The sequence below is a fragment of the Echinops telfairi genome, unplaced genomic scaffold, assembly GCF_000313985.2.
Source record: "Echinops telfairi isolate 266 unplaced genomic scaffold, ASM31398v2 ScPeMD7_7467;HRSCAF=8505_1, whole genome shotgun sequence".
Classification (NCBI taxonomy): Eukaryota; Metazoa; Chordata; class Mammalia; order Afrosoricida; family Tenrecidae; genus Echinops; species Echinops telfairi.
Window position 1 is genome coordinate 22398141 of NW_022111368.1, and position 21938 is coordinate 22420078.

General features: G+C 40.4%; 1 protein-coding gene across 1 annotated transcript in view; it reads right to left on the reverse strand.

Moving 5' to 3' along the window:
* The window catches only part of IL18R1 (interleukin 18 receptor 1), a 37063-nt gene that overhangs the window by 8918 nt on the left and 6207 nt on the right, over positions 1-21938 (reverse strand). Inside the window, exons 3-6 of the mRNA XM_004704441.1 lie at positions 18060-18225; positions 14879-15035; positions 12337-12399; positions 7853-7973 (exon numbers count right to left, since the gene is read on the reverse strand). Of these exons, the coding sequence (XP_004704498.1) occupies positions 7853-7973; positions 12337-12399; positions 14879-15035; positions 18060-18225 (507 nt within the window). The remainder of the gene's footprint in view (positions 1-7852; positions 7974-12336; positions 12400-14878; positions 15036-18059; positions 18226-21938) is intronic.

A 21938-nucleotide genomic window follows, 5' to 3' on the forward strand; every position in this document is an offset into this window, starting at 1 on the left:
CCCTTGATCATGCCCTACCAGGTCTCCCACACCTTCCTCCCCACCAATTTGGATCACTTGTAGTTCCCTTGTCCCTGGGTTTTTTATCATATACTTTACTAGTTCAATCATATAAAAAAGAGTTGTACAGTCATCACCACAATCAATTTAAGAACAATTCCTTCATCCCTGTACTCATGGTTATTAGCTCCCATTTCCCCCAACCTCCCCTGTTATTGTCCCAAGGAACCATTAATCCAATTACTATCTCTTTAGAATTACCTATCCTGGATTTCATATACAGAAAGCTATCAAAATACAATGAAATTATACTAACAAGAACAACAAAGAAACAAGATTAAAGTCTCAATCAAACGAAAAGTAAACAATATTGGAACTTTATTAAACAAAAATATTAAAAATGTGAAGTTATTGTTCCATAAAACATCTTGGCTATAGAGAGAGAGCACAAGAAAGATGTTTACTTATGTTTTGTTGACTATGATAACGCATCTGACTGTGGATTATAACAAACTGTGAAATAGCCGGGAGAAGAATGAGGATCCCAGAACTCTCCATTGTGCCTGTGTGGAACGTGCCCTCTGATCAAGAGGCAGTGTGGTGATAGAACAGGGCATACTGTATGGTTTACAATCAGAAAAGATGTGCGTCGGGGTTGTAGCCTCTCCCTATACTTGTTCAATCTGTATGCTAAGCATTTGCTCAGAAAAGCTGTCTTATATGATGATGAATGCAACGTCAGGATTGGAGGAAGGCTTATTGACAAATGTCAATATGCAGATGACACAACCTTGTTCGCTGAAGGTGAGGAAGGCTTGAAGCCTTGCTTAGGAAGATCAAAAATTGCCGCCTCCAATGTGAATTACAACTCAATGTAAAGAAGACCTAAATCCTCACAACCGGACAAATAAGTAACACCCTGAGAAGAACAGAAAAGTTTGAAATTGCCAAAGGTTTTGTCTTGCTTTGAACCACAATCAACGCTCAGAGGAACAGTAGTCAATAGCTCAAACAATGCACAGCATTGGGTAAAGCTGCTGCATAAAACACCTTTAAAATGTTTTTTTTTTAAAAAGTATAATTTTCAGGAGTAAGGTGTGCCTGATTCAAGTCATGGTATTTTCAGTTGCTTCATACGCATGTGAAGTTGGACATTGAGCAAGCAAGACCAATAAAGAATTGATGTATTTGAATGGAAGTGCTGGGGGTGAATATTGAAAGCGCTCTGCACTGCCAAAAGAACAAACAAATCTGTGTTGGAAAAAGGACAGCCAGTATGCTCCTTAGAAGCAAGGATGGTGAGACTTCATCTCACATACTCTGGACACGTTGTCAGGAGGAACTAGTCTATGGAGAAGGCTGTCATGCTTGGTAAAGTAGAGAGACAAAGAAAATGAGGAAGGTCCTCAACAAGAGGGATTGACCCTGTGGCTGCAAAAATGGGCTCCGACATAACAAGTGTGAGGCTGGTGCAGGACCCCCGTCTTTCATCCTGTCGTACGTAGGGTAGCTATGCATTGGAAACAACTTGATCGCACCACCTAATGATGATGGGAGCAATGAGCATATACAGATTTGGCAGATAATATTTCTGCATATGGATTTGCTATGTGCTACAAATATGCCCATGCATCTCATATACAGTTGAACACACAGCAAGTAATACTGTGAAAACGACTTAATTATAACCAAACACTTTTAGAGGATGCGTTGCTGAGCTTGGGGACCCAGCCCACAGTCTTAGGGTACAGACTGGTCAAATGGCCCCGCATAGCCCACAAAGATTAGTCCAAAGGTTAATGGACCACCAGTATTATAACATCCACTATCCAAGACTAGAACCACTAGGTGTATCCTGCAACCACCGCTGACTGCTTTGAGAAGGACCATAATAGGAGATCCTAGGACAGAAAAAGAAACAACAGTTAAATGTAGAGCAAAATTCAAAATTCAGAGTCACAGCTCTGATAGAGCTTGGTGAAACCTTTGAAACTTGGGCCCTCAGACACCATTCAGGCTTGGAAATGACCCCATTCCCAGGGATCAACATTCAGTCAAACAATAGGAAATCCTAGGAAGTTGCACGTAATAGTATAATCAACTGCGTGAGACAAAAAGACGGCATTGTGCAAAAGCAAAGCTCAGCTATCAGGAAGGGTCAGAAGAGAAGGGCAAATGGAAAGGAGGAACCCGGCGAGGAGGCGGCAAGAGTGGTGTTACAATGAGGGACTTGCTGGGGATGCCACCAAGCAAAAGGTATATACATTGTTGAATGGAAAACTAATCAGCACGGAATCTTTCACCCAAAGTACAATAAAATCCAAAAAATAAAGTAATGTTGCAGAATGTAATTTTACATAGAATTTACCAATACAAAATCATCAACTATCTAAAATGAATGAAAACTCAGAAGTAAGTCTCAAAGGGCCCTGAGGAAGCCACAAGGGTGCCATCCGAAGCTTACCTCGCCAACTGTAAAGAGAGACTGCGGAGCTCTCCTCGCCCAAGCTCCATTTCCAATCCATTTGGTTGGTTGTTCTTATCTCCCACTAGCTTAGTCTGGTTTATGGGAAGGAGTAATAGGGAACTACAGTAGGAAAACATGCACATCCAGTTTACTGGCAGGACCACGGGAGAATTTAACCAAATCCAACATTTATTGTCTAAAAATCGCATGCCTTAGTAGCCCCGTTTACTCTTATTTACTGTCCTAAAGCTTGGCACTTTGAACGCACCCAGGAAGAAAGAAAAGGCTGGGAAACTGCTTGCATAGAGAACATAGGCAGGAAAACTACCTCAACAGGGCAGTTCTACCCTGTCACACACCAGCTCTCCAGGACTCTGAAGTGACTCCGTCGCAGCAAGTGTTTTCTTCTGTAGGTATATTTTCATCCCTATTGTGAAAATTAGATCTCTGGGGTGACAATACACTGGATATAAACACTAGCAGACTCAAAAATTAGAAGTGCACAGTCTTAAGAGATAGAATTGTGGACTGTCTCGGTTCCCTGCCTGGCTCAATCACTTACTACAAATCCTAGGGGAAGTCATGAAAGCTTAGCTCTTCATCTGTAAACTGAAGACAATGATAGCTCCTTCCTTTCCCCCTCCCTTTACTGTTGTTCTCATGTTCTTTATCTGACAGGGAATTTCAGTGATAAATATATTCAATGTCAGCCCATCAACAAGGGATGCCAATGGGACTAGATGACTGGTAATTTAAAATAATGTCTACCTGAAATATAACAAATTTCTGGAAAATTTTGTGTTCTGTATAAAGTTCCCAATTCTCACTCTGATAAAATAATCACTGGAGCCAAGGTGCTAAAAAGAAACAAGGTTTCTCTAAAAAACCAAGAGGCAATGTTTATGTTAGCATATCTAATGCTCCTCAAAGAAATTCCCCAAACACATGCAAAGCTACCCGCAAAATGGCTGTTGGATTCCTTGTGATTTTCGATATTTCTTAAGTTTCTTGTATCTATTTTCAAGGGTCAGGGGAACAAATTAAATGCGTGTGTACCGGATGTAGCTCTGTGAGAAGTGGAAATAAAGGACTGTCGATCTTGGCTGTACCTGGGGCTCTGTAGAAAAAATCCCTGACAATGATGGCCACCATAGACATATCTATAGATATATTAGCAATTCAGCAAGGCAAGTCAGGAAAAACCCCAAGTAACTTATACCTGTTCCAGACTCCTTACCTGATCTTTTCCCTAGCACAGTAGTAAAAATCAAGCACTTAATCCCTTTCAAAATCCAAAAGACCTGTGACTTTAGTAATTGCTCTTTTATATGATGCTTAGGTAACCACACACACCCCCCATCTTGACCAAAAGGTAATATTAACCTGAAATTATAGTAAATTGCGGTGATTCAGAAAACAACAAATCCTAAAGAGCATGTGGGAAAATTGTACCTTCATGTCCTGCTGGTGGGACTGGAATAGGGCACAACCTCTGTTGAAAACAGAAATGCCATTTGAGTGACTTTGGGCCAGATGGCAGACTAGGCAGGAATGCCACCCAGGCAGTCTCAACAAAGATCTGAGCAACCAAATAAAATGGACAGAAATGATCATCCTTGAACTGTGAGCTTCAGAGGAAAGAAGAGAGATTTGGATGCAACACTAAGAGAACAGGCTGGACAAAGACTGACAAGAGACAGGACAAACAGGATGAGTGAATTATCAGCTGGCTTGAAACTGATAAATAGTTACTGGAACCATAAACGCTCATGAGTGAGTGGCCATAAAAGTTGTTGCTATTGGTTTATCCTTGTCTTGAGGAAAGCAGTAAATATGATCAACGGCACATGGAGACAATGAGTCAAGTGAACGAATGGATTACGTGGACATCCGTCTCCTCCGTCCTAAACCAGAAGAACTAAGCCCTTACCAAGTGCTCCACTGCCTGCCGTTCCAAGCCCATCTTATAGGGAAGGCCTTGAATAGAATGGAAGGAAAGCGTGGAACAAAACTCAAAATCATAAAAGATGTTAGGCTTCCTGGTTAGATAGAAACTGGTGGGATCCTCCTAGTCACGCATCAGATCTGGAATGAAACACCTTCATGGCTCCATTTTTATTAAAGCAATAGGCATATCCATATGGGGAACAATAACATCAGAGAGGTACAAACACCATTGACCCAATAGCCATTTGAGATGTTTGTAAAAGGCAGCATTTACCCAAGGAAAAGAATTCAGAAAGAATAGCAGTGAGATGATTTTATGCCAAATTGAAGATGTATGAAAGCTGAGGAGTGGAATTCAACCTGTCAATCATGTCCCAGCTTCATGCTGCCTCCTGGGGGCTTTCTTATAAACCAGGAAGCTGGGAAGCTCCCTGTCTTTCCGCCCTGCGAGAACTCTCCCTCCCTGGAGGGGGGGGGGCGCACAAGTGGACCCTGTTTCTACTGACCTTGGATCCACTGACTCTGGCCTCCACCCACCAGCCTGTCCTCTTCTGGCCTCCTGCTTCCCGCTTGCAGCTACATGAGTCTTGAGAGGGACTTAGGCACTAGCATCAGATTTATGGACTTGAGTTGGACTGGGCTCTGGTGCCTTCTTGATATAGAATTATTTCTTGACATAAAGTTATTTCTTACTCATATGTGAGCACCACTGGATTTGTTTCTCTAGACAGCCTGGCCTGTCACAGGAGGGTGATGAACAAAAGAGGAAGGGAAACAGGAACAGAGGGAGTGCGTGGGAGAAGTGATGGTGCATGGTGGTGATTGCGATCAAAGAGATGAACAAAATGTACACGAATTGAATGAAAAACAGATCTACTCTCTAAACGTTCACAATTTCACAGTACAAAGGTTTTTGGAGTGTTTTTTTTTAAAGAAATACCATTGTATCCAACAACCCCATGACTACATATCTCTCCTAAAGAAATAAGAACTGGAATACATATAGATACATGTATACCAATGTTCACTGTAGTATTGTTCACAAGAGGAAAGCAATGGCGACCACTTAAGGGTCTATCCATGGGTAAGTAGATACAAAAATTATGGTACATACACAAAACAGAACACTTTACAATAGTAATGAATAATGCAGAACCAGACAGTGTGGATGGAGAGGGAAGAGAGAGGATGGAGAATCACTAACTAGATAATAGACATGAAATAATGTGGGTGGAGAGAAAGACAACATACACTACGGGATCATCAAACACAATCTCACTGAAGAAAAGGATATATACCACCTTGCATTGTCGTAAATAACAAACATTAATCTATAATATATAAGGGCAGTCAGGCAAGACAAAACTACACATACATTTGGCAGACAATATATCTACAAACCTGAAAGTATTTGTATGTTCTACAAATATATATATATATATTTATAATAGAATAAACAGTACCAAAGGAATGTAATCTTCTTACCTATAACCACATATCTGGAGGGACTGGGTTATTGGGCTAGTCACTCACTGAAGATTCATGGAAATAATTATTTCAAAGGACTAATGGATCACACAAAACTGTCTTCACTCTCCCAAGGCCAGAAGAACTACATGACGTCCACCCCCTATTGCTGACTACTACGAAGAGGATCACACATACAAACAAATGTTGAGGCCACATCTGACCCCCCCTGGCTACACAAAGAAACAAAGAAGGAGAAGTTAGCTCCACATGGGCCCCGGCCGGTTTCCACGAGACAGAGGTATATGTATTTCTTTATATGTATTCTGATGCCCACTTCTCCCCGCACAACACTCTGCTATTCTGCTGAGTTCAATAGCGCATTATAGTGGCCATGCAGAACTCAAAGTCAATACTCACAGTGATGGGTGATTGTGAGCAAAGTTAACAGATTACCACAAGCCAGGATCCGAAAACCTTAATGGAACAGCCTTTTGGCCACAATAGTCCCTCTCCTCATTCAACAGCCAAGTCTCCCTCTTTCTCTCTGGGCCTAAGGCTCTCAGCCACATGGTCCATTGGCCTCTGGTCTCCATAAGCCAGGAAGCCCACCCCTTGCTCTACATTCCTCTGAGCTCATAGTCTCAGAGCTATTCCTACCCTCTCCCTCCTGGCCTCTTTGATTAGGCCCCTCGTGTCCTTGTGGCAGGCTCTTTTTTCTCTGCCTCTTAAAGCAGGAAGAGATCTACCCTGTTTCCCCAAAAGTAAGACATCCCCTGAAAATAAGACCTACTTACAGTTTTGCCTCTTGCTGAAATATAAGGCATCCCCCCCCCAAATAAGACCTCCCCGAAAATAAGGCCCCCTGAAGCTACCGTAACTCTGAACTCTGGACCGTAGCAGCGGGCTCCGCTGCACAGCTCACTGTTGGCCACAGCGCAGCCGGAGGAGACAGGAAGTGCGAGGTCTCTTTTAATAAAACAATAAATGTGTACTGTATTCTTCTTCATGGAAAAATAAGACATCCCTTGAAAATAAGACCTAACACATCTTTGGGAGCAAAAATTAATATAAGACACTGTCTTATTTTCAGGGAAACAGAGCAGAACATACTCTGCTACTGGCTCTTCTTCCTTAGTGGTCCTGAGTGTTCTCTCTCTTCCTGATTCTAAGATAGGAGAATGGCAGCCAAAACGGACCAATCCCTTCTATTTACATTGTCTTGCCAAATCATTTGGCAGTTACAGAAATAGGGATAGACGAATCATATTAAGAAGTTTCATTTCAACCACAGATAACAATAGAGGTCCTTGAGTCAAGAGGAAGAGAAAGGTAGAAGAAAACTCAAAATAATAAAGAAGACCACGTTTGCTGGTTTGACAGGGATTGGTGAAATACTCAGTCTATTGTCCTTGGTCACTCTTCAGGACAGAACTGAACTCAGTCCCATGGTCAAGCAAGAGATAACACGATAGTGTGAGCAATCAGACCAAGGTGCGATAGTGTGAGTAATCAGACCAAGGTGCGAGGACGACCATAAAATAAACAATGCCCTAAAACTGAAAGGCAGCGTTTACCCTGAGATAAACCTCAGAAAACAGGAATGGATAAGAAAGAAGGGTGAATAGAAATGCTGACCACAAGAAAGAGGTGCAAGAGTGCTGTTACATTGTAGGGGGTGAAACAATGCTAAGATACAAAATGTTGATGAATACTTGAATGGAAAACCAGCTTGCTCTGTAAATCTTGGCTCAATTACATTAAAAAATAATAATGAATAAATAAAAAGTGCCATAAAAGGTCCCGTTGATATTCTTTTTCTAATTTAGATATCTGCAAAAGCTTCCGCATATTCCATTGACCTACAGTTTGGAAGTTATAATTTCAAATAATCAGAATTTCTACTAACTCTGACTAACACATCAATCAATTACAAGTCCAGTATTTTTTGTTACAACATCACATACATACTTAGTTTTTATTTCATTCTCTTCATGTACATTAGGATCGATTCCATTTTCTCTCCAGATGCTCCAATAAATATTATCATCTTCATTCACCAAAGCAGAGCAGTTGAGCTGTTTATCTTTTCCTAGGTAAAAGTTGAAAATCAGTAGCTGTATTTTAGGAGCTTAGATTTTCCAAATGTTTTTAATTAACACAATTATTTAAAATTAATATAAACAATGTATATTACCGGAGCAAACACTCAATGTGGTGCTATATCCTAGAAAGAATACAAGTACGCCTTGTTTTAAGGAATAAAAAGCATATATAAGGTAGACAATTTAACAAGCATTCTATCTTCAGGATATACAGCATCTTCTACCAACAAAAAAAGCAAAGGTCAGGTTTACTTAAGACAGTGGACTTTTCCTGTACATGCATAATTCAGCACACAGTCTTAGGCCACTACTCAACTGAAAATGCTGGAAAAGGATAGGAGTTGGGTAAATCAGACAAAGCAACGTATTAAAAGCATCGATGTGCATGAAAACAAAGAAAAAGACTTGAGGTGAAATTACATTTAGGATAGAGTCCTTCTTAGACGAGCTGAGACTGTTATTTTAATTTTTTTCAGAAGAAACTCAAGGAGAAAATAAACAACTGTAAAGTGGAGTTTTTGACAGCCACTTGGGATGGCATGGTGGATAGGAATCTGGAAAATCCCAAGCTCTGGATATTTTTGAAGAGCTTGGAAATCCTGCAAAGGCAGAATGAAATCTCCCCCGACGCATGCTACCTGGGAAACCAACTCCATGAGAAGAAAGGCGTTGCCACAGATGCATGCCTGTCATCTCCTGCACGTTTTTGGAAATGAGAGGAAGATCAAACCTAATGCACCTGCGACGGAGCTACCACCCGCTCAGCCCCTTGCGTAGACTAAGATGAATCCCTCTCACCCGATCTGCCCAGGGGAGTAAAGAGCAAACATTTGTAGAGGAAAACAACATAAATGGTATTCACTTTAGTTGTTTAATACACAAAGGTCAGGATATCATAGTAATATTTTTAAAACACATGCAAGGAGAAAGAAAAATGTAAAAAGTGATCAGTAAGTGCTAGATAATGAAAGCAGACCCATGAGTGATGGAGAATGCTGGGTTTTGTAGAGAAAGACTTTGAAATGTCTATAGTTTGTATAAGATAAAGAAGAGATGGACAAAAAGATGAAAATAGACAGTTACAAAATAATATTCTATTAAAAATCAAATCTACATTCAAGACCTGAACACAAGAGCAAATGAAATGAGGAGCCCATCAAGTGAGTCGAAAATCTGGTTGGACATCAAAGATGATGGAATTATTTAAGTTGGATTTAGGTAAAGACCCAAACTACACCATATAGTGAAAATGAAAATGTCATAGCAGAAGACTCATGTGGAACATCGAAAATCCACATAATTGAAATTCCAGAAGGAAAAGAACTGGGGAAAGGGCTAAAAGAAACATTCAAAGTGATAATGGCAGAAAACTTTCAATGTTGGTTAAATAAGTCCACAAGAAGCTCAGTGAAATTTACACAGCCATATCAAAGTCAAATATGAAGATGAACTATTTGAAGTCTCCAAAAGAAAAACATATTGCTAAACGAAGTCTATTTTAATATATTATTGCATGATGTATGATCTGTTCTTATAGCTGTTGTATAATGTGTTGTGAAATATAATATAGTTATGTATTAATATATATAGTTTATATTAACATTATAATAAATAAGAGAAAAAGCAGCCAACAAGACTACAGGTTAACTTCGCAACAGAAATTAAGACTGCTAGTGAACAACGGGGCCTCTTTCAAAAGCAGGACATAACTGCAAACCTCGAATGCACTATCAGAATAAAACATTCTTCAAAACTGAGAGCAAAACAAAGGTTTTCCAAGTCTTACTTCGCTACCAGAAGTACTACAAGTGAGTGGTTTTAAAGAAGAAACACTCCCTTTGTCCCAGCTCAGGAGGATAGAGCACTTGCTCTAGAGAAAGGCTCTCTATGGGTCCTAGGACAGGGATCCTCAGATTCTGGGGAATCCCTTTCTCAAATTCTCTAGCGTCATCATTCTTCATTTTCCTTAGCACGCTCCATATGATATCCATCTTTCCATCATTTTTTCTCTTGTGTTTTCATATCAAGGAAAACCCTGTTTCCAAGAATTGCATGCATAGCTATCACAGTTTACAAAGACAATGGTCTACATTCCACTTGGGTCAATAGAGCCTGGGATCTTAAAGTCTCACCAGCAGCCATCTAAAGGGTAGTCATCGTTTTCTCCCCATGCAAAGGAGAGAAAAATCATGAAATTCAAAGGATTTATGGAAACAATTTGTCCAGGGAACTAATGGAACATGCGAGGCTGAGACCAGACAATTTACATAGTGCTCAGCTGCCATTGCTTACTGCTCTTCAAGGATCACTTTAGAATGTCCCAGATGGAGTGGGAGAAAAATGCCGAACAACACTCAAACTCATAAACGAGATCAGGCTTCCTGATCGGAAAGAGATAGGTGGGACTCTGGAAAATATGGCCCTTAATACCCTTCCGGATTGCAACTGAACTCACCCCAGTAGTGAGATAGCCAATCCATTAATATCAAAAGGGCACATTTTCCCAATGTCAAAGTTCAGAGGATTAGGAAAGAAAGGAGGAACTGAAACAGAAAACACAAGGAGAAAATGAAACGGGAGATGGAACAGTAAGGACGCTGCAATGAATGAGTTGAAACAAAAGATGGATAAATTATTGAATATAAACCTTATTATCTCCTCTATACATCTTCCTCTAACTGAAAGTTTTTTTTTTAAAGGGTGTGTACTTTGGACATGTTCAACTCAGACTTGAATCTCTGATATGCCACTTTCCAACGGTTTTATTTTAAACAAATTCACCTTTCTGTGCTTCAGATTTTCAATCCATAAAATTGGAACAATACCCCACAGCAATGTTTGGAGGGTTTCATTCAGTAATATGATGCAATCATTTAACATATTGCCTGATTCACTGCAGGTACTTGGAGTTGTTATCATTAAACCCAAACCCAAGCGTGCTGCCATTGAGTTCATTCCAAGTCAGGGCAACCCGACAGGACAGAACAGAATTGCAACTTTGAGCTTCTAGAGCTGTAAGTCTTTATGGAAACAGAAAATGTCCATTTTTGTCCTGAGGCTTGTCTAGTAGGCTCAAACTGCAGGCCTGTAGTTAGCAACCAAGTGTGCAGCGCTGTGCACCCACAGGGCTCCTGTTGTTATTGTCATTGCTGCCGAACTGATCCTGACTCATGGATTCTGACTTGGAAGCAGGTAAGTCTGTCCTCATCTGAGGGGGCTCTAGAACCAGCTCTTTGGCCAGTTGTTTGTGAAGCACTTAACCGCTTGCACCATTCAGGGACTGCAGGAAGTAAGTGCTCAGCACACGTGCATTTCTTCCTTTGCTTTTGAAAAGCAACTTTCATCAACTGGACATGTTGACTCATACAACCTGTCTATATAATTCCCATTCCCAAATATGTAGCCAAGTTAGTAAATTGATGAACAATTCAGTTACTCAACCTGCATAATACATTCTCCAGAGAGTGCTCCCTAAAGTTCTGCTATTGGTTGAAATGTGTCCCCCACAAAATTTGTGTCGAAAATCCTAAACCCTGTAACACTTGGCTGTTAAACAAAAGGACAGTGGTATAAACCCACTAGCTACTCCATCAGAGAAAACATGTAGTGTGTGCTTCAATTATGATTACAGCATTGGGCTCGACTCTGTCTTATGGGATCTCTATGAATCAGGATTCAATTGTACAGCAATGGGTTTGTTGATTACACACACACACCCCTTCTCCTGGTGATTATAATCCCATTTGGGAATAGGTTTTCTTTATTCTGTTAATGAGGAAATATTAGTGGTGGTGAAGTCTAAAATCAATCCTATCTGGTGCCCTGAATTGGAACTTCCAGCCTCCTAGCTGGAGAAAGACTCGACTTTCTAGTCCCTTAAAGGGTGACAGTCTCAGACACTCACAGGGGCAGTCCCACCCTGTCCTATAGAGTCTCTATGAGTCAACATCGATTCAATGGCAGTGAGTTGGTTTTTTGTTGTTGTTCTTAACTCTGAGAAAAGAAATCTGTTTGTGAAAGCAACCCACTTGTGCTATTTCTTTTACAGCATCACTAGATCATTAAGATAATTTTGATATTCAGAAATATTATGGAAATATCACACACAGCATTCAACACTTCAGTCTATACATCAGTCACCTCCATTGTTTTTGGACAGACTGTCCCTTTTAATCACTCTAAGGTGACAACACTCAAACAATGTCATGTTATTTCTGGCATTTATAACTTTTTACTAAAAGTGAGATGTGTTGCCAAAATGAATTGATCAAAATGGATCAGATTTACCCATAGGAGAATCACTTATGCACCCTATTCACAAACACAAAATATATGTAGATCAAAATATACCTAATTCCACTTCAATCTCGTTAAACTTTGATCCATAAAGAACCGGAATTATATTATTGCGATCTAAAGTGACAAAAGAAAAGAAAAAATCATTAGTGTTGTAAAAAAATGTCTTTAAAACAAACATTGATATAGTTGTTATTTCTAGTGTAACAAAGACTTTACTGTTCACTGCTTTACATGTACTTTAATGCTGTTTTCACAGAATAAAAGTTGTACGTAATGTTGTTTGCTGGCTTACCTTCTATCTACTCCAGGTTTTTGCAGACAAGAATAGGATAATGAAACCATTAGAAGGAAGATTATATTAGTAGCCAAGTCTGCACCCCCTTAGTACATCAGTGTATGTATCTGGCATGACTGGTATGCTTCTGAAGTATTTATTTGCTGGTTGCATGTTGGTTTTAAAAACATGTATGATCACTGAGACTATACCACTGATGAACAGCTAGGTGAGTGTTGATCATTGTCTGTCACAGATTCAGGGCTGCTGGAGTAGGTAGGGGTATTTGACTTATTGGTTGGGTGGAGGATTTGGTTGGGTAGGCTCACTGGCTCTCAAGCTTTCTGTTCAGGATCCCAGAATTGTCTTCTATGTCTAGTTTACTTGTTTTCTCTGGTCTTTGGTGTAAAAGAGATACGACAAGACATCCAGCTCACCCTCTGATTTGAACACTGTCTCTAAATGTAGATTTCTCCTATTTCCTGTCCCACATGAACGATGGAGGTTTTCACAGAATAAATACTGAAGCGGAGAAAACAGTGGGACTGGGCACCCCTCCCTTGCTATTCATCAGACTTGCATATCCCTACAAGGATTCTTAATAAGAGGAAAGCAGAGGCAGAAGTCTCAAAGAAGGAGATGGGAAATTGGAAACAGAAGTCACAGCAAGAGAGATCTTGAGTTAGATAGACAGATATGATGGTGACATACACTGAGCTTTGCAGATTTAGAAGTACACGGATCCCTAGAGAAGCTGAGGAAAGTACGGGATGCAATGTTAGGAACACTTTGATTTCAGCTTAGTCAACTCAGTTTAGACCCTCCACCTACAGAAATGTAAGATAATAAATTCTATTTTTAAGCCACTATAAAAAAGCCCAGGAGCAATACATGAGCATATAGTCATATTAGTGGACAGTTGAAGTGAAGAGGGAAAAATTGTTGCTAGCACAGAAGAGATACATAACTCTGAGTCCATGATTTTGTTAAGTGAGTTATCCAGCTGGGGTTTAACATTTCCCAATATGATGGAGAGAAGAGTGTGAAGTGCAGAATGGATAAGCCATCTATCTTCAAATGCTTGAAGGAGTGTCCTTTTCAAACAGAACTACATTTAATTTGTCATATGCTCCTCTAGCGAGTGGGAATGACCAGCATGCCTATTTAGCCTTCATGGTGGGGTGGAGGAGGGAATTTCTCAATTAAAACTATTAGAATCTGTACTATGCTTCTGTATGGTGTGCTAACTTATTTTGTAATTCCCAAGAAGGATGAGAATGTATTGACTGTATCATATAAAGGATATTTTCACTAAGTGAGGTTTAATTAATTACCTCTAAGATCCTATCTGAAATGTTATACTTCTGCCTCTCTGTGATACATACTCTGGGTTTGTGGCAAGCTAGACAATGAGCCATCGACCTCAAACGCTCGGCACTGTCTGTGTACTCCTGTCGTTCTTTCAACCTTGAGTGGTCATTCCTCCTTGGGATGTCCTCACACATCAGCTCAAAGACCCAGCTCAAAGAGAGGTGCTTGCTGAACAGTTGCTTTATCCCCTCATCATGTTCTTGACACCTCACCGAGGGCACCTGTTGGACACGCCATAGTACCTGTATGTGGCTTACTGGCTCTTCTGGTTCATAAATTCCTTGCAAACAGTTTGCTGCCTACTTATTCATATTTTATCTTTCTCTATCTATTAGTGCTCAGTGGATGTATTTGGCATAAACTAGTGCCAATTCAGACTCAGGGCAACCCCGCGTGGGTTGGCATAGAACTATGCCGCATAAAGTCACATCGCGGGTATTTCTGGAGTAGGTTGTTGGGCCTTTCTTTTCAGGAGCCTCTGAGTGGACTCAAACCCCCAACCTTGGTTAGTGTGTTAACGGGTTGCACTCGCCTCCCCCACAGACACCTTCTTCAATAGAGAGATCCTTGACAAATACAAAGGGCTTCTAAAAGCTCATGGAAAAGGGAATTACATGATAATGGAATTTTTTCATGAAGTTTTGCAGCTCTCTTACGTCTGTTCAGTGAAAGAGCCTACAATTTAACAATGAGAGATTCCAAAATGTACACAAATTCCACATAAGGGAGAAAGAGCTGACTGAGGTCCATTTTACTCATACAAACTTTCACTGAGACACAACAACCACAAATCTGCCCCATGAATGGATGCCAGAGGGGAGAAGTTGGCCCTGATATTTAAAGTTGTGTTGTGATCACAGCACTATGTCTCCTGTGCTACTTTAGAAGAAAAAAATTAAGTTTTACTCAGATACGTTTGTTTCCTCCAAATTCTAAAATACATCTTACCTCCAGTTACTGATACATTGAAGGTATTGGTGACATTGAATAGTTTCCCATTATAATGAAGAGAATGGACACAGGTGTAATACCCCATATCTTGAAATTCTGCATTCATTTGAGAATTAAATGGGTTTTTATTGTTCTCTGTTATCTCTCGACAGTCCTGTTTTTTTTAAAAAAAGCAAAGCAAAGTTCAAATAGTAACAATTCAAACTTTTACGATTAAAAACCTTTCAAGAAAGAGAAAGACAACTAGCAATTGGGGAGTACAAGTCCCACTGGTCTGGCACTATTTCTAGTGGAACAATGACACACCATCCTGTTGCTGCCTCACCTGTACATCATTCAGATCTCCGAGGGAAGGGGCCAGAGTGGTCACTGTAAGCATTTTTGTCATTTACTTTCAATCTCTTTTTCTCAGTCTTCCTTCCTCTCACTCTGTCTTTCACAGAGAGAGAGAGAGAGAGAATAATCTAAAAGCCCCTGCTTGGGTCAAAACATTCAGGGGAAAACATTCTCTTTCAGAAAACGTACGGTGTAATTCTGTGTTCTCAGAATGAACCATCGGGAGGGTGTAGAGTAGAGATAAGAGCAGAATTACTCAGAAAACCAAGTCCCTAGCAAATGACAAACTTCCCTTGATATTTTCAGAAAACAGTGGACTAAACAAGAACGAATCAAAATAAACAAATCCAAAGACACATTCAAGCGTCTGTCTCAAGCATCCATATATATCACACAAATTATTTTAAAAACTAAAATAATGTTGTCTCCTTCACCTATAGGCCTCCAGTCACCTATAGGCAAAAGCTGAAGCAATCCAGGGACCAGACAGACAAAAAGGAAGGGGAATTGCTTGCCCTCGCCATTTGTAGGACTCCTGCCAATACCAAATGGGAGGGGCAATTCTCTATTGACCGGGACCTCGCCCTCCAAGTAGATCAAAGTGGCAACTGGTAGTAATCTCAGTTGTGGTTGAGAATCATGCACACATGTACCTTGAATCCCTAACTTGTCTGTGCATATTGCAATTTTTATAAAGCACACTGATTGTTTCTAAGCCTGAAACCATCATCCCCAGCCATTGCTGTTAAGCTGACTCAACTCAAAGTGCTCTCCTCTCTGTCCGAGCACCGCCGGGCTCCACAGCCTTCTCATTGACCGATGTTTCAGAGGACATCACTAGCACTTTCTCCTAAGGGACCTCTGGGTGAGCTTAAACTTCTAATCCTTCCATCAGGGGCACCTATTAAAATATTGGAGAAATTGATTTTCACTTCCAATCACCTGTACTGATCTGGTGCTCTTCTTTCCCTCCCCTCGGATAGGTGATGCTCAACACTCAATGCTTTTCCTAAAACTTAAACCTATGGTGAAGTCTAGGCTTAAACATAGTCTTGATATCTGTGCTTTCTGAATGTAAGTATCAGCACATTAGGATTTCTTAAAAACCATCATGTGAAAGTGTATAAATTCACATGTGTGGCAAAAATACCTACATTACATTTGACAGGAAACAGAGTAAGGTCAACTCAGCACTGACTCAAATGTTCAGAAAACCTCTCAGATAAGAGCACTCCTTGAAAAATCATAAGTAAACAGCTTTCAAGTCAAAAATACAAACAAAAGTTTCTGGGAAATCATCAACACGTGCTTAAACTTCCCCAAGTTGTTATGTTCAGACTAACCGCTCACAAGTCCTTAAACTGTCCGTGACAGAGTGCAATTAGTCCAGCTTGTTTCTCTTTAGAAAGGATCCACTTGCATTCATCTCTCTGTCTGTCTGTGTGCGTCTGTGTGTGTCTCTCCATAGTAATGTCCCAAAGAGTTCTTACAAATCATCACGAAAAAGGTACATCAATTGAGAAAAGTGGACAAAGGAAATTAACAGGTAATCCACAAAGTGGCAAGTACTGAGTTTTAATAAATACATGAAAAAATATTAATTTATTATTAGGAAAAGAAGTACAAAAGCAAGCAAAGAGTTTCACAAATTGTTTATGCCAGACAGATGTTGGGATAGGCTACACTTCTCCCTCCCTAGTACGAGGGAGTGTAGGGTGCATGTCAGGACAGGAACTATGTCAAATGTCAACGGTCTTTGGAGATGTACATGTTTATAGCTTATTAACAAAGAGTGGGAAGTTGGCAAGGCTCCCAAGATAATAGTTTGCTGATATGCATAAACCTGATTAGGTTACTTTAGTTTTAGGGATCTGCTTGATGTGCGGGGAGAGACTCATGGCGCTCCTTTTAGAACTAAAAATAGGAGGAAAAATAGAACACTCAGAAATGTCTCATATCAATGGGATTAGTTGGATCAAATCAGGTGCTTACATTACATGCAAATCAAATATTACATGATTGAATGTTCCAGAATGCTGGGGAATGACCACAATAAGATTTTAGTGCAAAAAATTGAAGACACAAGTTATTTAAAATACCTTTTTTTTTTAGAAATGGGTGTTGGCTTAAGACCCAAAGTCTCCAAAGTATCTGGTTATAGATGATCATTTCTTTAATCATGATTCTTGTATCATATACTTTTATATAATAAACTCTTATTATTTCAACATTCAGGGGAAAAAATACCTAACACAATTTAAAAGTCTAAGTAAATATGGAAGAAAAAAACAAAACTCTTTAAACTAATGTTTCTAGAAATCAACGTATTGAGAAGAAAGGAAATTAATGACAGCATAGGGAAAGGAAGGTGATTATAATTTACTGAATCCCTGATGTGTTCTAAGAAATCCCTTTTGTGGTGCAAAAGGTTACATGCTCTACTACTAACTACAAGGTTGGGATTTAAACTGACCCAGGGGGAAAAATCCCTGGCAATTTGCTTCCTAAATTTCATAGCCTTCAAAACTCTAGGATTAAAGTTCTCTGAGACACATGGCATCACTCTGAGTCAAGTATACTTGGCAGGACCTGGTCCTTGGTTTGAGGTTGCGGTCCGGGCACTGTGCTATACTGACCGCGGATGAAAGGACTTCAAAGAGTTTGTGGAAATTTTGGATCAATAGATAACACAGTTTCTCCACAAACTTTTTGAAATCCCCTCATATTAACTCCGTGAAGACATTTAACTCCGACCAATAGATTTGTTTGTTACAAGACCAGAATGCCATCAGACACTCATTTTGCCTTTTCTACCAAATGTGTAGTTGAAAGCATTACCTACCTTATAGAATGATGTTCTCTGGACCCATTTTTTATAGTGATGATTTCCACACCGTAATTCTAAATTCTTTTTAACTTCCACGCTTTTACTGGTTACCCGGTTTTCAGTAAAGCATCGGTGTTCATTTCTGCTGATAACCATTAGATTCCAGTTCCAAGTGTCATTTCTAGAAAACAAAAATTTAAAGGTATTCTATAATGACCACAGAGAATTTGGAAATACCACCCTCTTTCCCCATAGTAGCAAATCTAATAAGTTTTGCTTTTATTGTTATTTCTGAACACAGAGGCTCACTAGACTCTTCAAAAATACCACTCTTTTCTCCTCTTGGCTCACAGCAGTAAGAAATTTAGCAGCTGTCAAAGAATGTATGCAGCAGGTGGTGGAGAAAAAACAAACCCAAAATAAAGTAATCTAAACACACGAATATACACTGACGACTATCTCTTGACTTATGTCAGAACAGTAAATATTTAAAACTTCAGTGTCCTTTGAAGATGTACACATTGAAAGCTTATTAAAAAAGAATGGGGGTGGCATGGTTTAATAAGGTCTATAAACAAACTCATAAAATTGTTTGAAAACTTCGTATCTGTGGACTAATTTTACTCTCAGGGAAGTTTATTCCAAGTGCCTTCTTTGACTGTTGAGTACTTCTGGTGTGTGAAATCTAAGTGTCTTTGTCTGCAAAAGTCAGTTTGAATGTATATTATTGTTGTTGTTCCTTCTGATTAGACACCAGTAATGTGGAAGATGAAAAATGAATCGTTATTTACAAGAGAAACCCTTCACAATCTGACTTTTGCTTGAACAATGCCTGTGATAGGTAGAAACATATACTAAACACAATGGATACACATTCAGTTGTCCTGTGTGTCTCCCACACACGAACAGCGAAGCTGGGTGAATTTTTTTGTTTTGACCCTCTTACGCTCCTTCAGTTCCCCTTCAAATGTACAGTATGATGGAGCTAGGTCAAGGCTAGCATTCATTGAGTTCCTCATTTTATTACGCATGCGTGCAAAGTCGGTGATTGTTTTCCTTATGTTCAAATGGGAAAGCTAAATCTCAGAAATGTTCAATAATTTCTCCAAATCACACACCTGGTAAGTGATGGAGTCAGAATATAAACCCACATCTGTTTGAGTCCAAAAGCCAAGTGTACCTTGTCTAATATTACTCTTCATTAGTAGGTGGGAACCTGACCCCTTCTCTTTGAATATGAGTTTATCCAAGATAAACCAGGGCTACAGAGAGGAGCAGGCTGTCATAAAAGTTAGTGGGGCAGGTCATAGAATAAAAAAGAGCTAACTGGCCCATAATAGGGAGTCTCAGAATCCCACTGACAGTATCATCTTCTCCAGTGTCTTTGTAAACTTCTCCCAGCTTCTTTCTCTCTTTCATATTGCTCACAAGGAACAAAGTGTATGCGTATAGATCAGGATGTCCTAGACAGAACTCTTTATGAGAGGAGGTCACCAGTGTTTTGTACCCAGGGACAACTGGTGAGTTTCAATCACTGATCTTCTGGTTAGCAGCCAAAACTGAAAGCATTATGCCACCAGGGATGCTTCATGGCAACCACACAGGACAGAGTAGGACCACCCCGAGTGTAACACGTTGCGGGAGTAGAAAGCCTCGTATTTCTCTGGGGAACTAGCTTGTGGTTTTGAACTCCTGACCTCAACGTGTAACCACTTCGCCACCAGGGCTCCCCAAGATGTCCTTATTCAGGATTAAACCAAAAGAGAAATCAATTGCCATCTAGTACTTTCTGATTCAGCATGCCCATATAAGACTTCCAATGCTCTCATCTTTGCAGGAAAGGAGCCCTAATGGCACAGGGGGAAGCGCTCAGCTGAAATGTTAGGGGTTCAAACTCTCCCTGTGTGGTAGCCCGCATAATTAAAGACTCAGCTTTAGAAACGTAGTTCTAGCCTGTCCTGTGGGGTCACCATGAGCTGAAACAGACTCAATGGCAATGGATTTGGTTTGGAGTTTCTGCATTTGCAGAAGCCAAATGGCGCATCTGTGAGCCCACTGATGAGTTCAAACCAAGGATTTTTGGTGAACAGCCAAGCATGTAACCACTGTGCAACCAGGGATCCTTTGTCAATATTAACACTCCGCCTCCACCCCAACACACATACACACACCCACACACACATACACAACCCACATGGCCACTGAGTCAATTCTGACTCACAGGGACCCTATACCACTGAGTGGAACTGCCTCAAGGAGTTTCCAATGACGTAATCTTTAAGGAACCAAACTGCCACATCTTTCAGACGTGGCGTTCCTATGGGGTCTCAGTGCTTAACCACAATGCACCGGGCTCCTCTTAGTAAAGGCTGGAAAGGGTGTGTTATTTGCTCTTCCTTTTATCTCCTTTACTTATGAAAGCCCTGGAGGGACACAGTCATGATATCTTTCTCTATAATCATCTCCCTTGAGGGTACATAAAACCCAGAGGGTTTGGGGGGCCTTTTGAACAGTCCTTTAATTTGTTTTGAACTCCTGGGAGTTCCTGTGTACAAAAACAAGCTGAAATGACCTAATTTGGTGCAAAACCACAAGAATGCTATCGAGGTCTACTCTCAACCGTAGTGTTGATAACAATCAGGTCTCCTTCAGAGGCACCCCTACAAGAAATCCAGCTACATCTCACCGTGTGACACGTCCCCGCAGACCCAGCCCTGAACTGTTTCCTACCACTCAGTCTCACGTCTCGGTAAAAAGGCATATATACATCTGTGCTCATACCTACATAATTAACCACAATTGTTCCTAATAAACGCTGTCCCATCAAGCACCTAATTAATCACAAGTATTCCAAATAAACACGGTCCCAGCAAATAAAACAAGAACTGCATTCATTAATGATTATTAGCTCATTCAACTGGTTGTTTACATTTCACGTAACTAAAGCTTCTTAGTGATGGGGATTCAGTGGAGTTTAGATTTTGCCAGGAGTCGTTATTGTTATTCAGTTCCATCGAGTCAGTTCTGATTCATGGCAACCTATGTACAGCAGAATGAAACCCTGCCCTACCGTGTACCATCTCCACCACGGCCAGCATGTTGGAGCCCCTTGTGCAGCTACTATATCAATCCACCTCAGTGAGTATTCTGGTTGGTTTTTGTTTGTTTGTGTGTTTGTTTGTTTTTCTGCTTTCTACATGTCCTTTTCCAAGGACCGATCTCTTCGGATCACATGTCCAATAGGCATGAGATGAAGTCTCACCATCCTTGATTCTCAGAGCACCTGGTCTGTGCTTCGTCCAAGCCAGAAGTGGATGGTCTCTGTGCAGTCCATGGCACTTTCAAGAGTTTCAGCCTGCACCCTCGTTCCAATGCATCACTTCGTTTCCAGCCTTCCTGCGTGCATGTCCAACATTTACACACATGTGAGGCAATTGAAAATACCATGGCTTGGATCAGGCATACCTGAGTCTTCAAAGTGAAATCCCTGCTCTTCAATGAGGCCGCAAACAGCAGATTTATCCAATTTATCCAGCCTGTGCTTTCGTGACTGTTATTTCCACGAGCATTGATTGTGGAGCCCAGCAAGATGAAAGTCTTGACGTGAATAAGTAAAACCCTTAGCAGGCCCTCTTCTCACCGCCTCTGATGGTGGACGTGTGTTTGGCTGCCAAACGCTCCTGCAACACCACCAGCCTGCCTCCCAATAACCCTCTGATTATTAGATTACTGTGGAAGCTTTAAAGTGTCATTTAATCCCTCTTCAGTTTTTAATTGTCAGGGTCCTTGGAAAGAAAACCCCATGATAGAAATTGTTCATAAAGATCACTAATAAGTACAAAAGAATTATTTAATTTAATATTTAACAACAGCATTTGTTATGTTGTAGGAAGA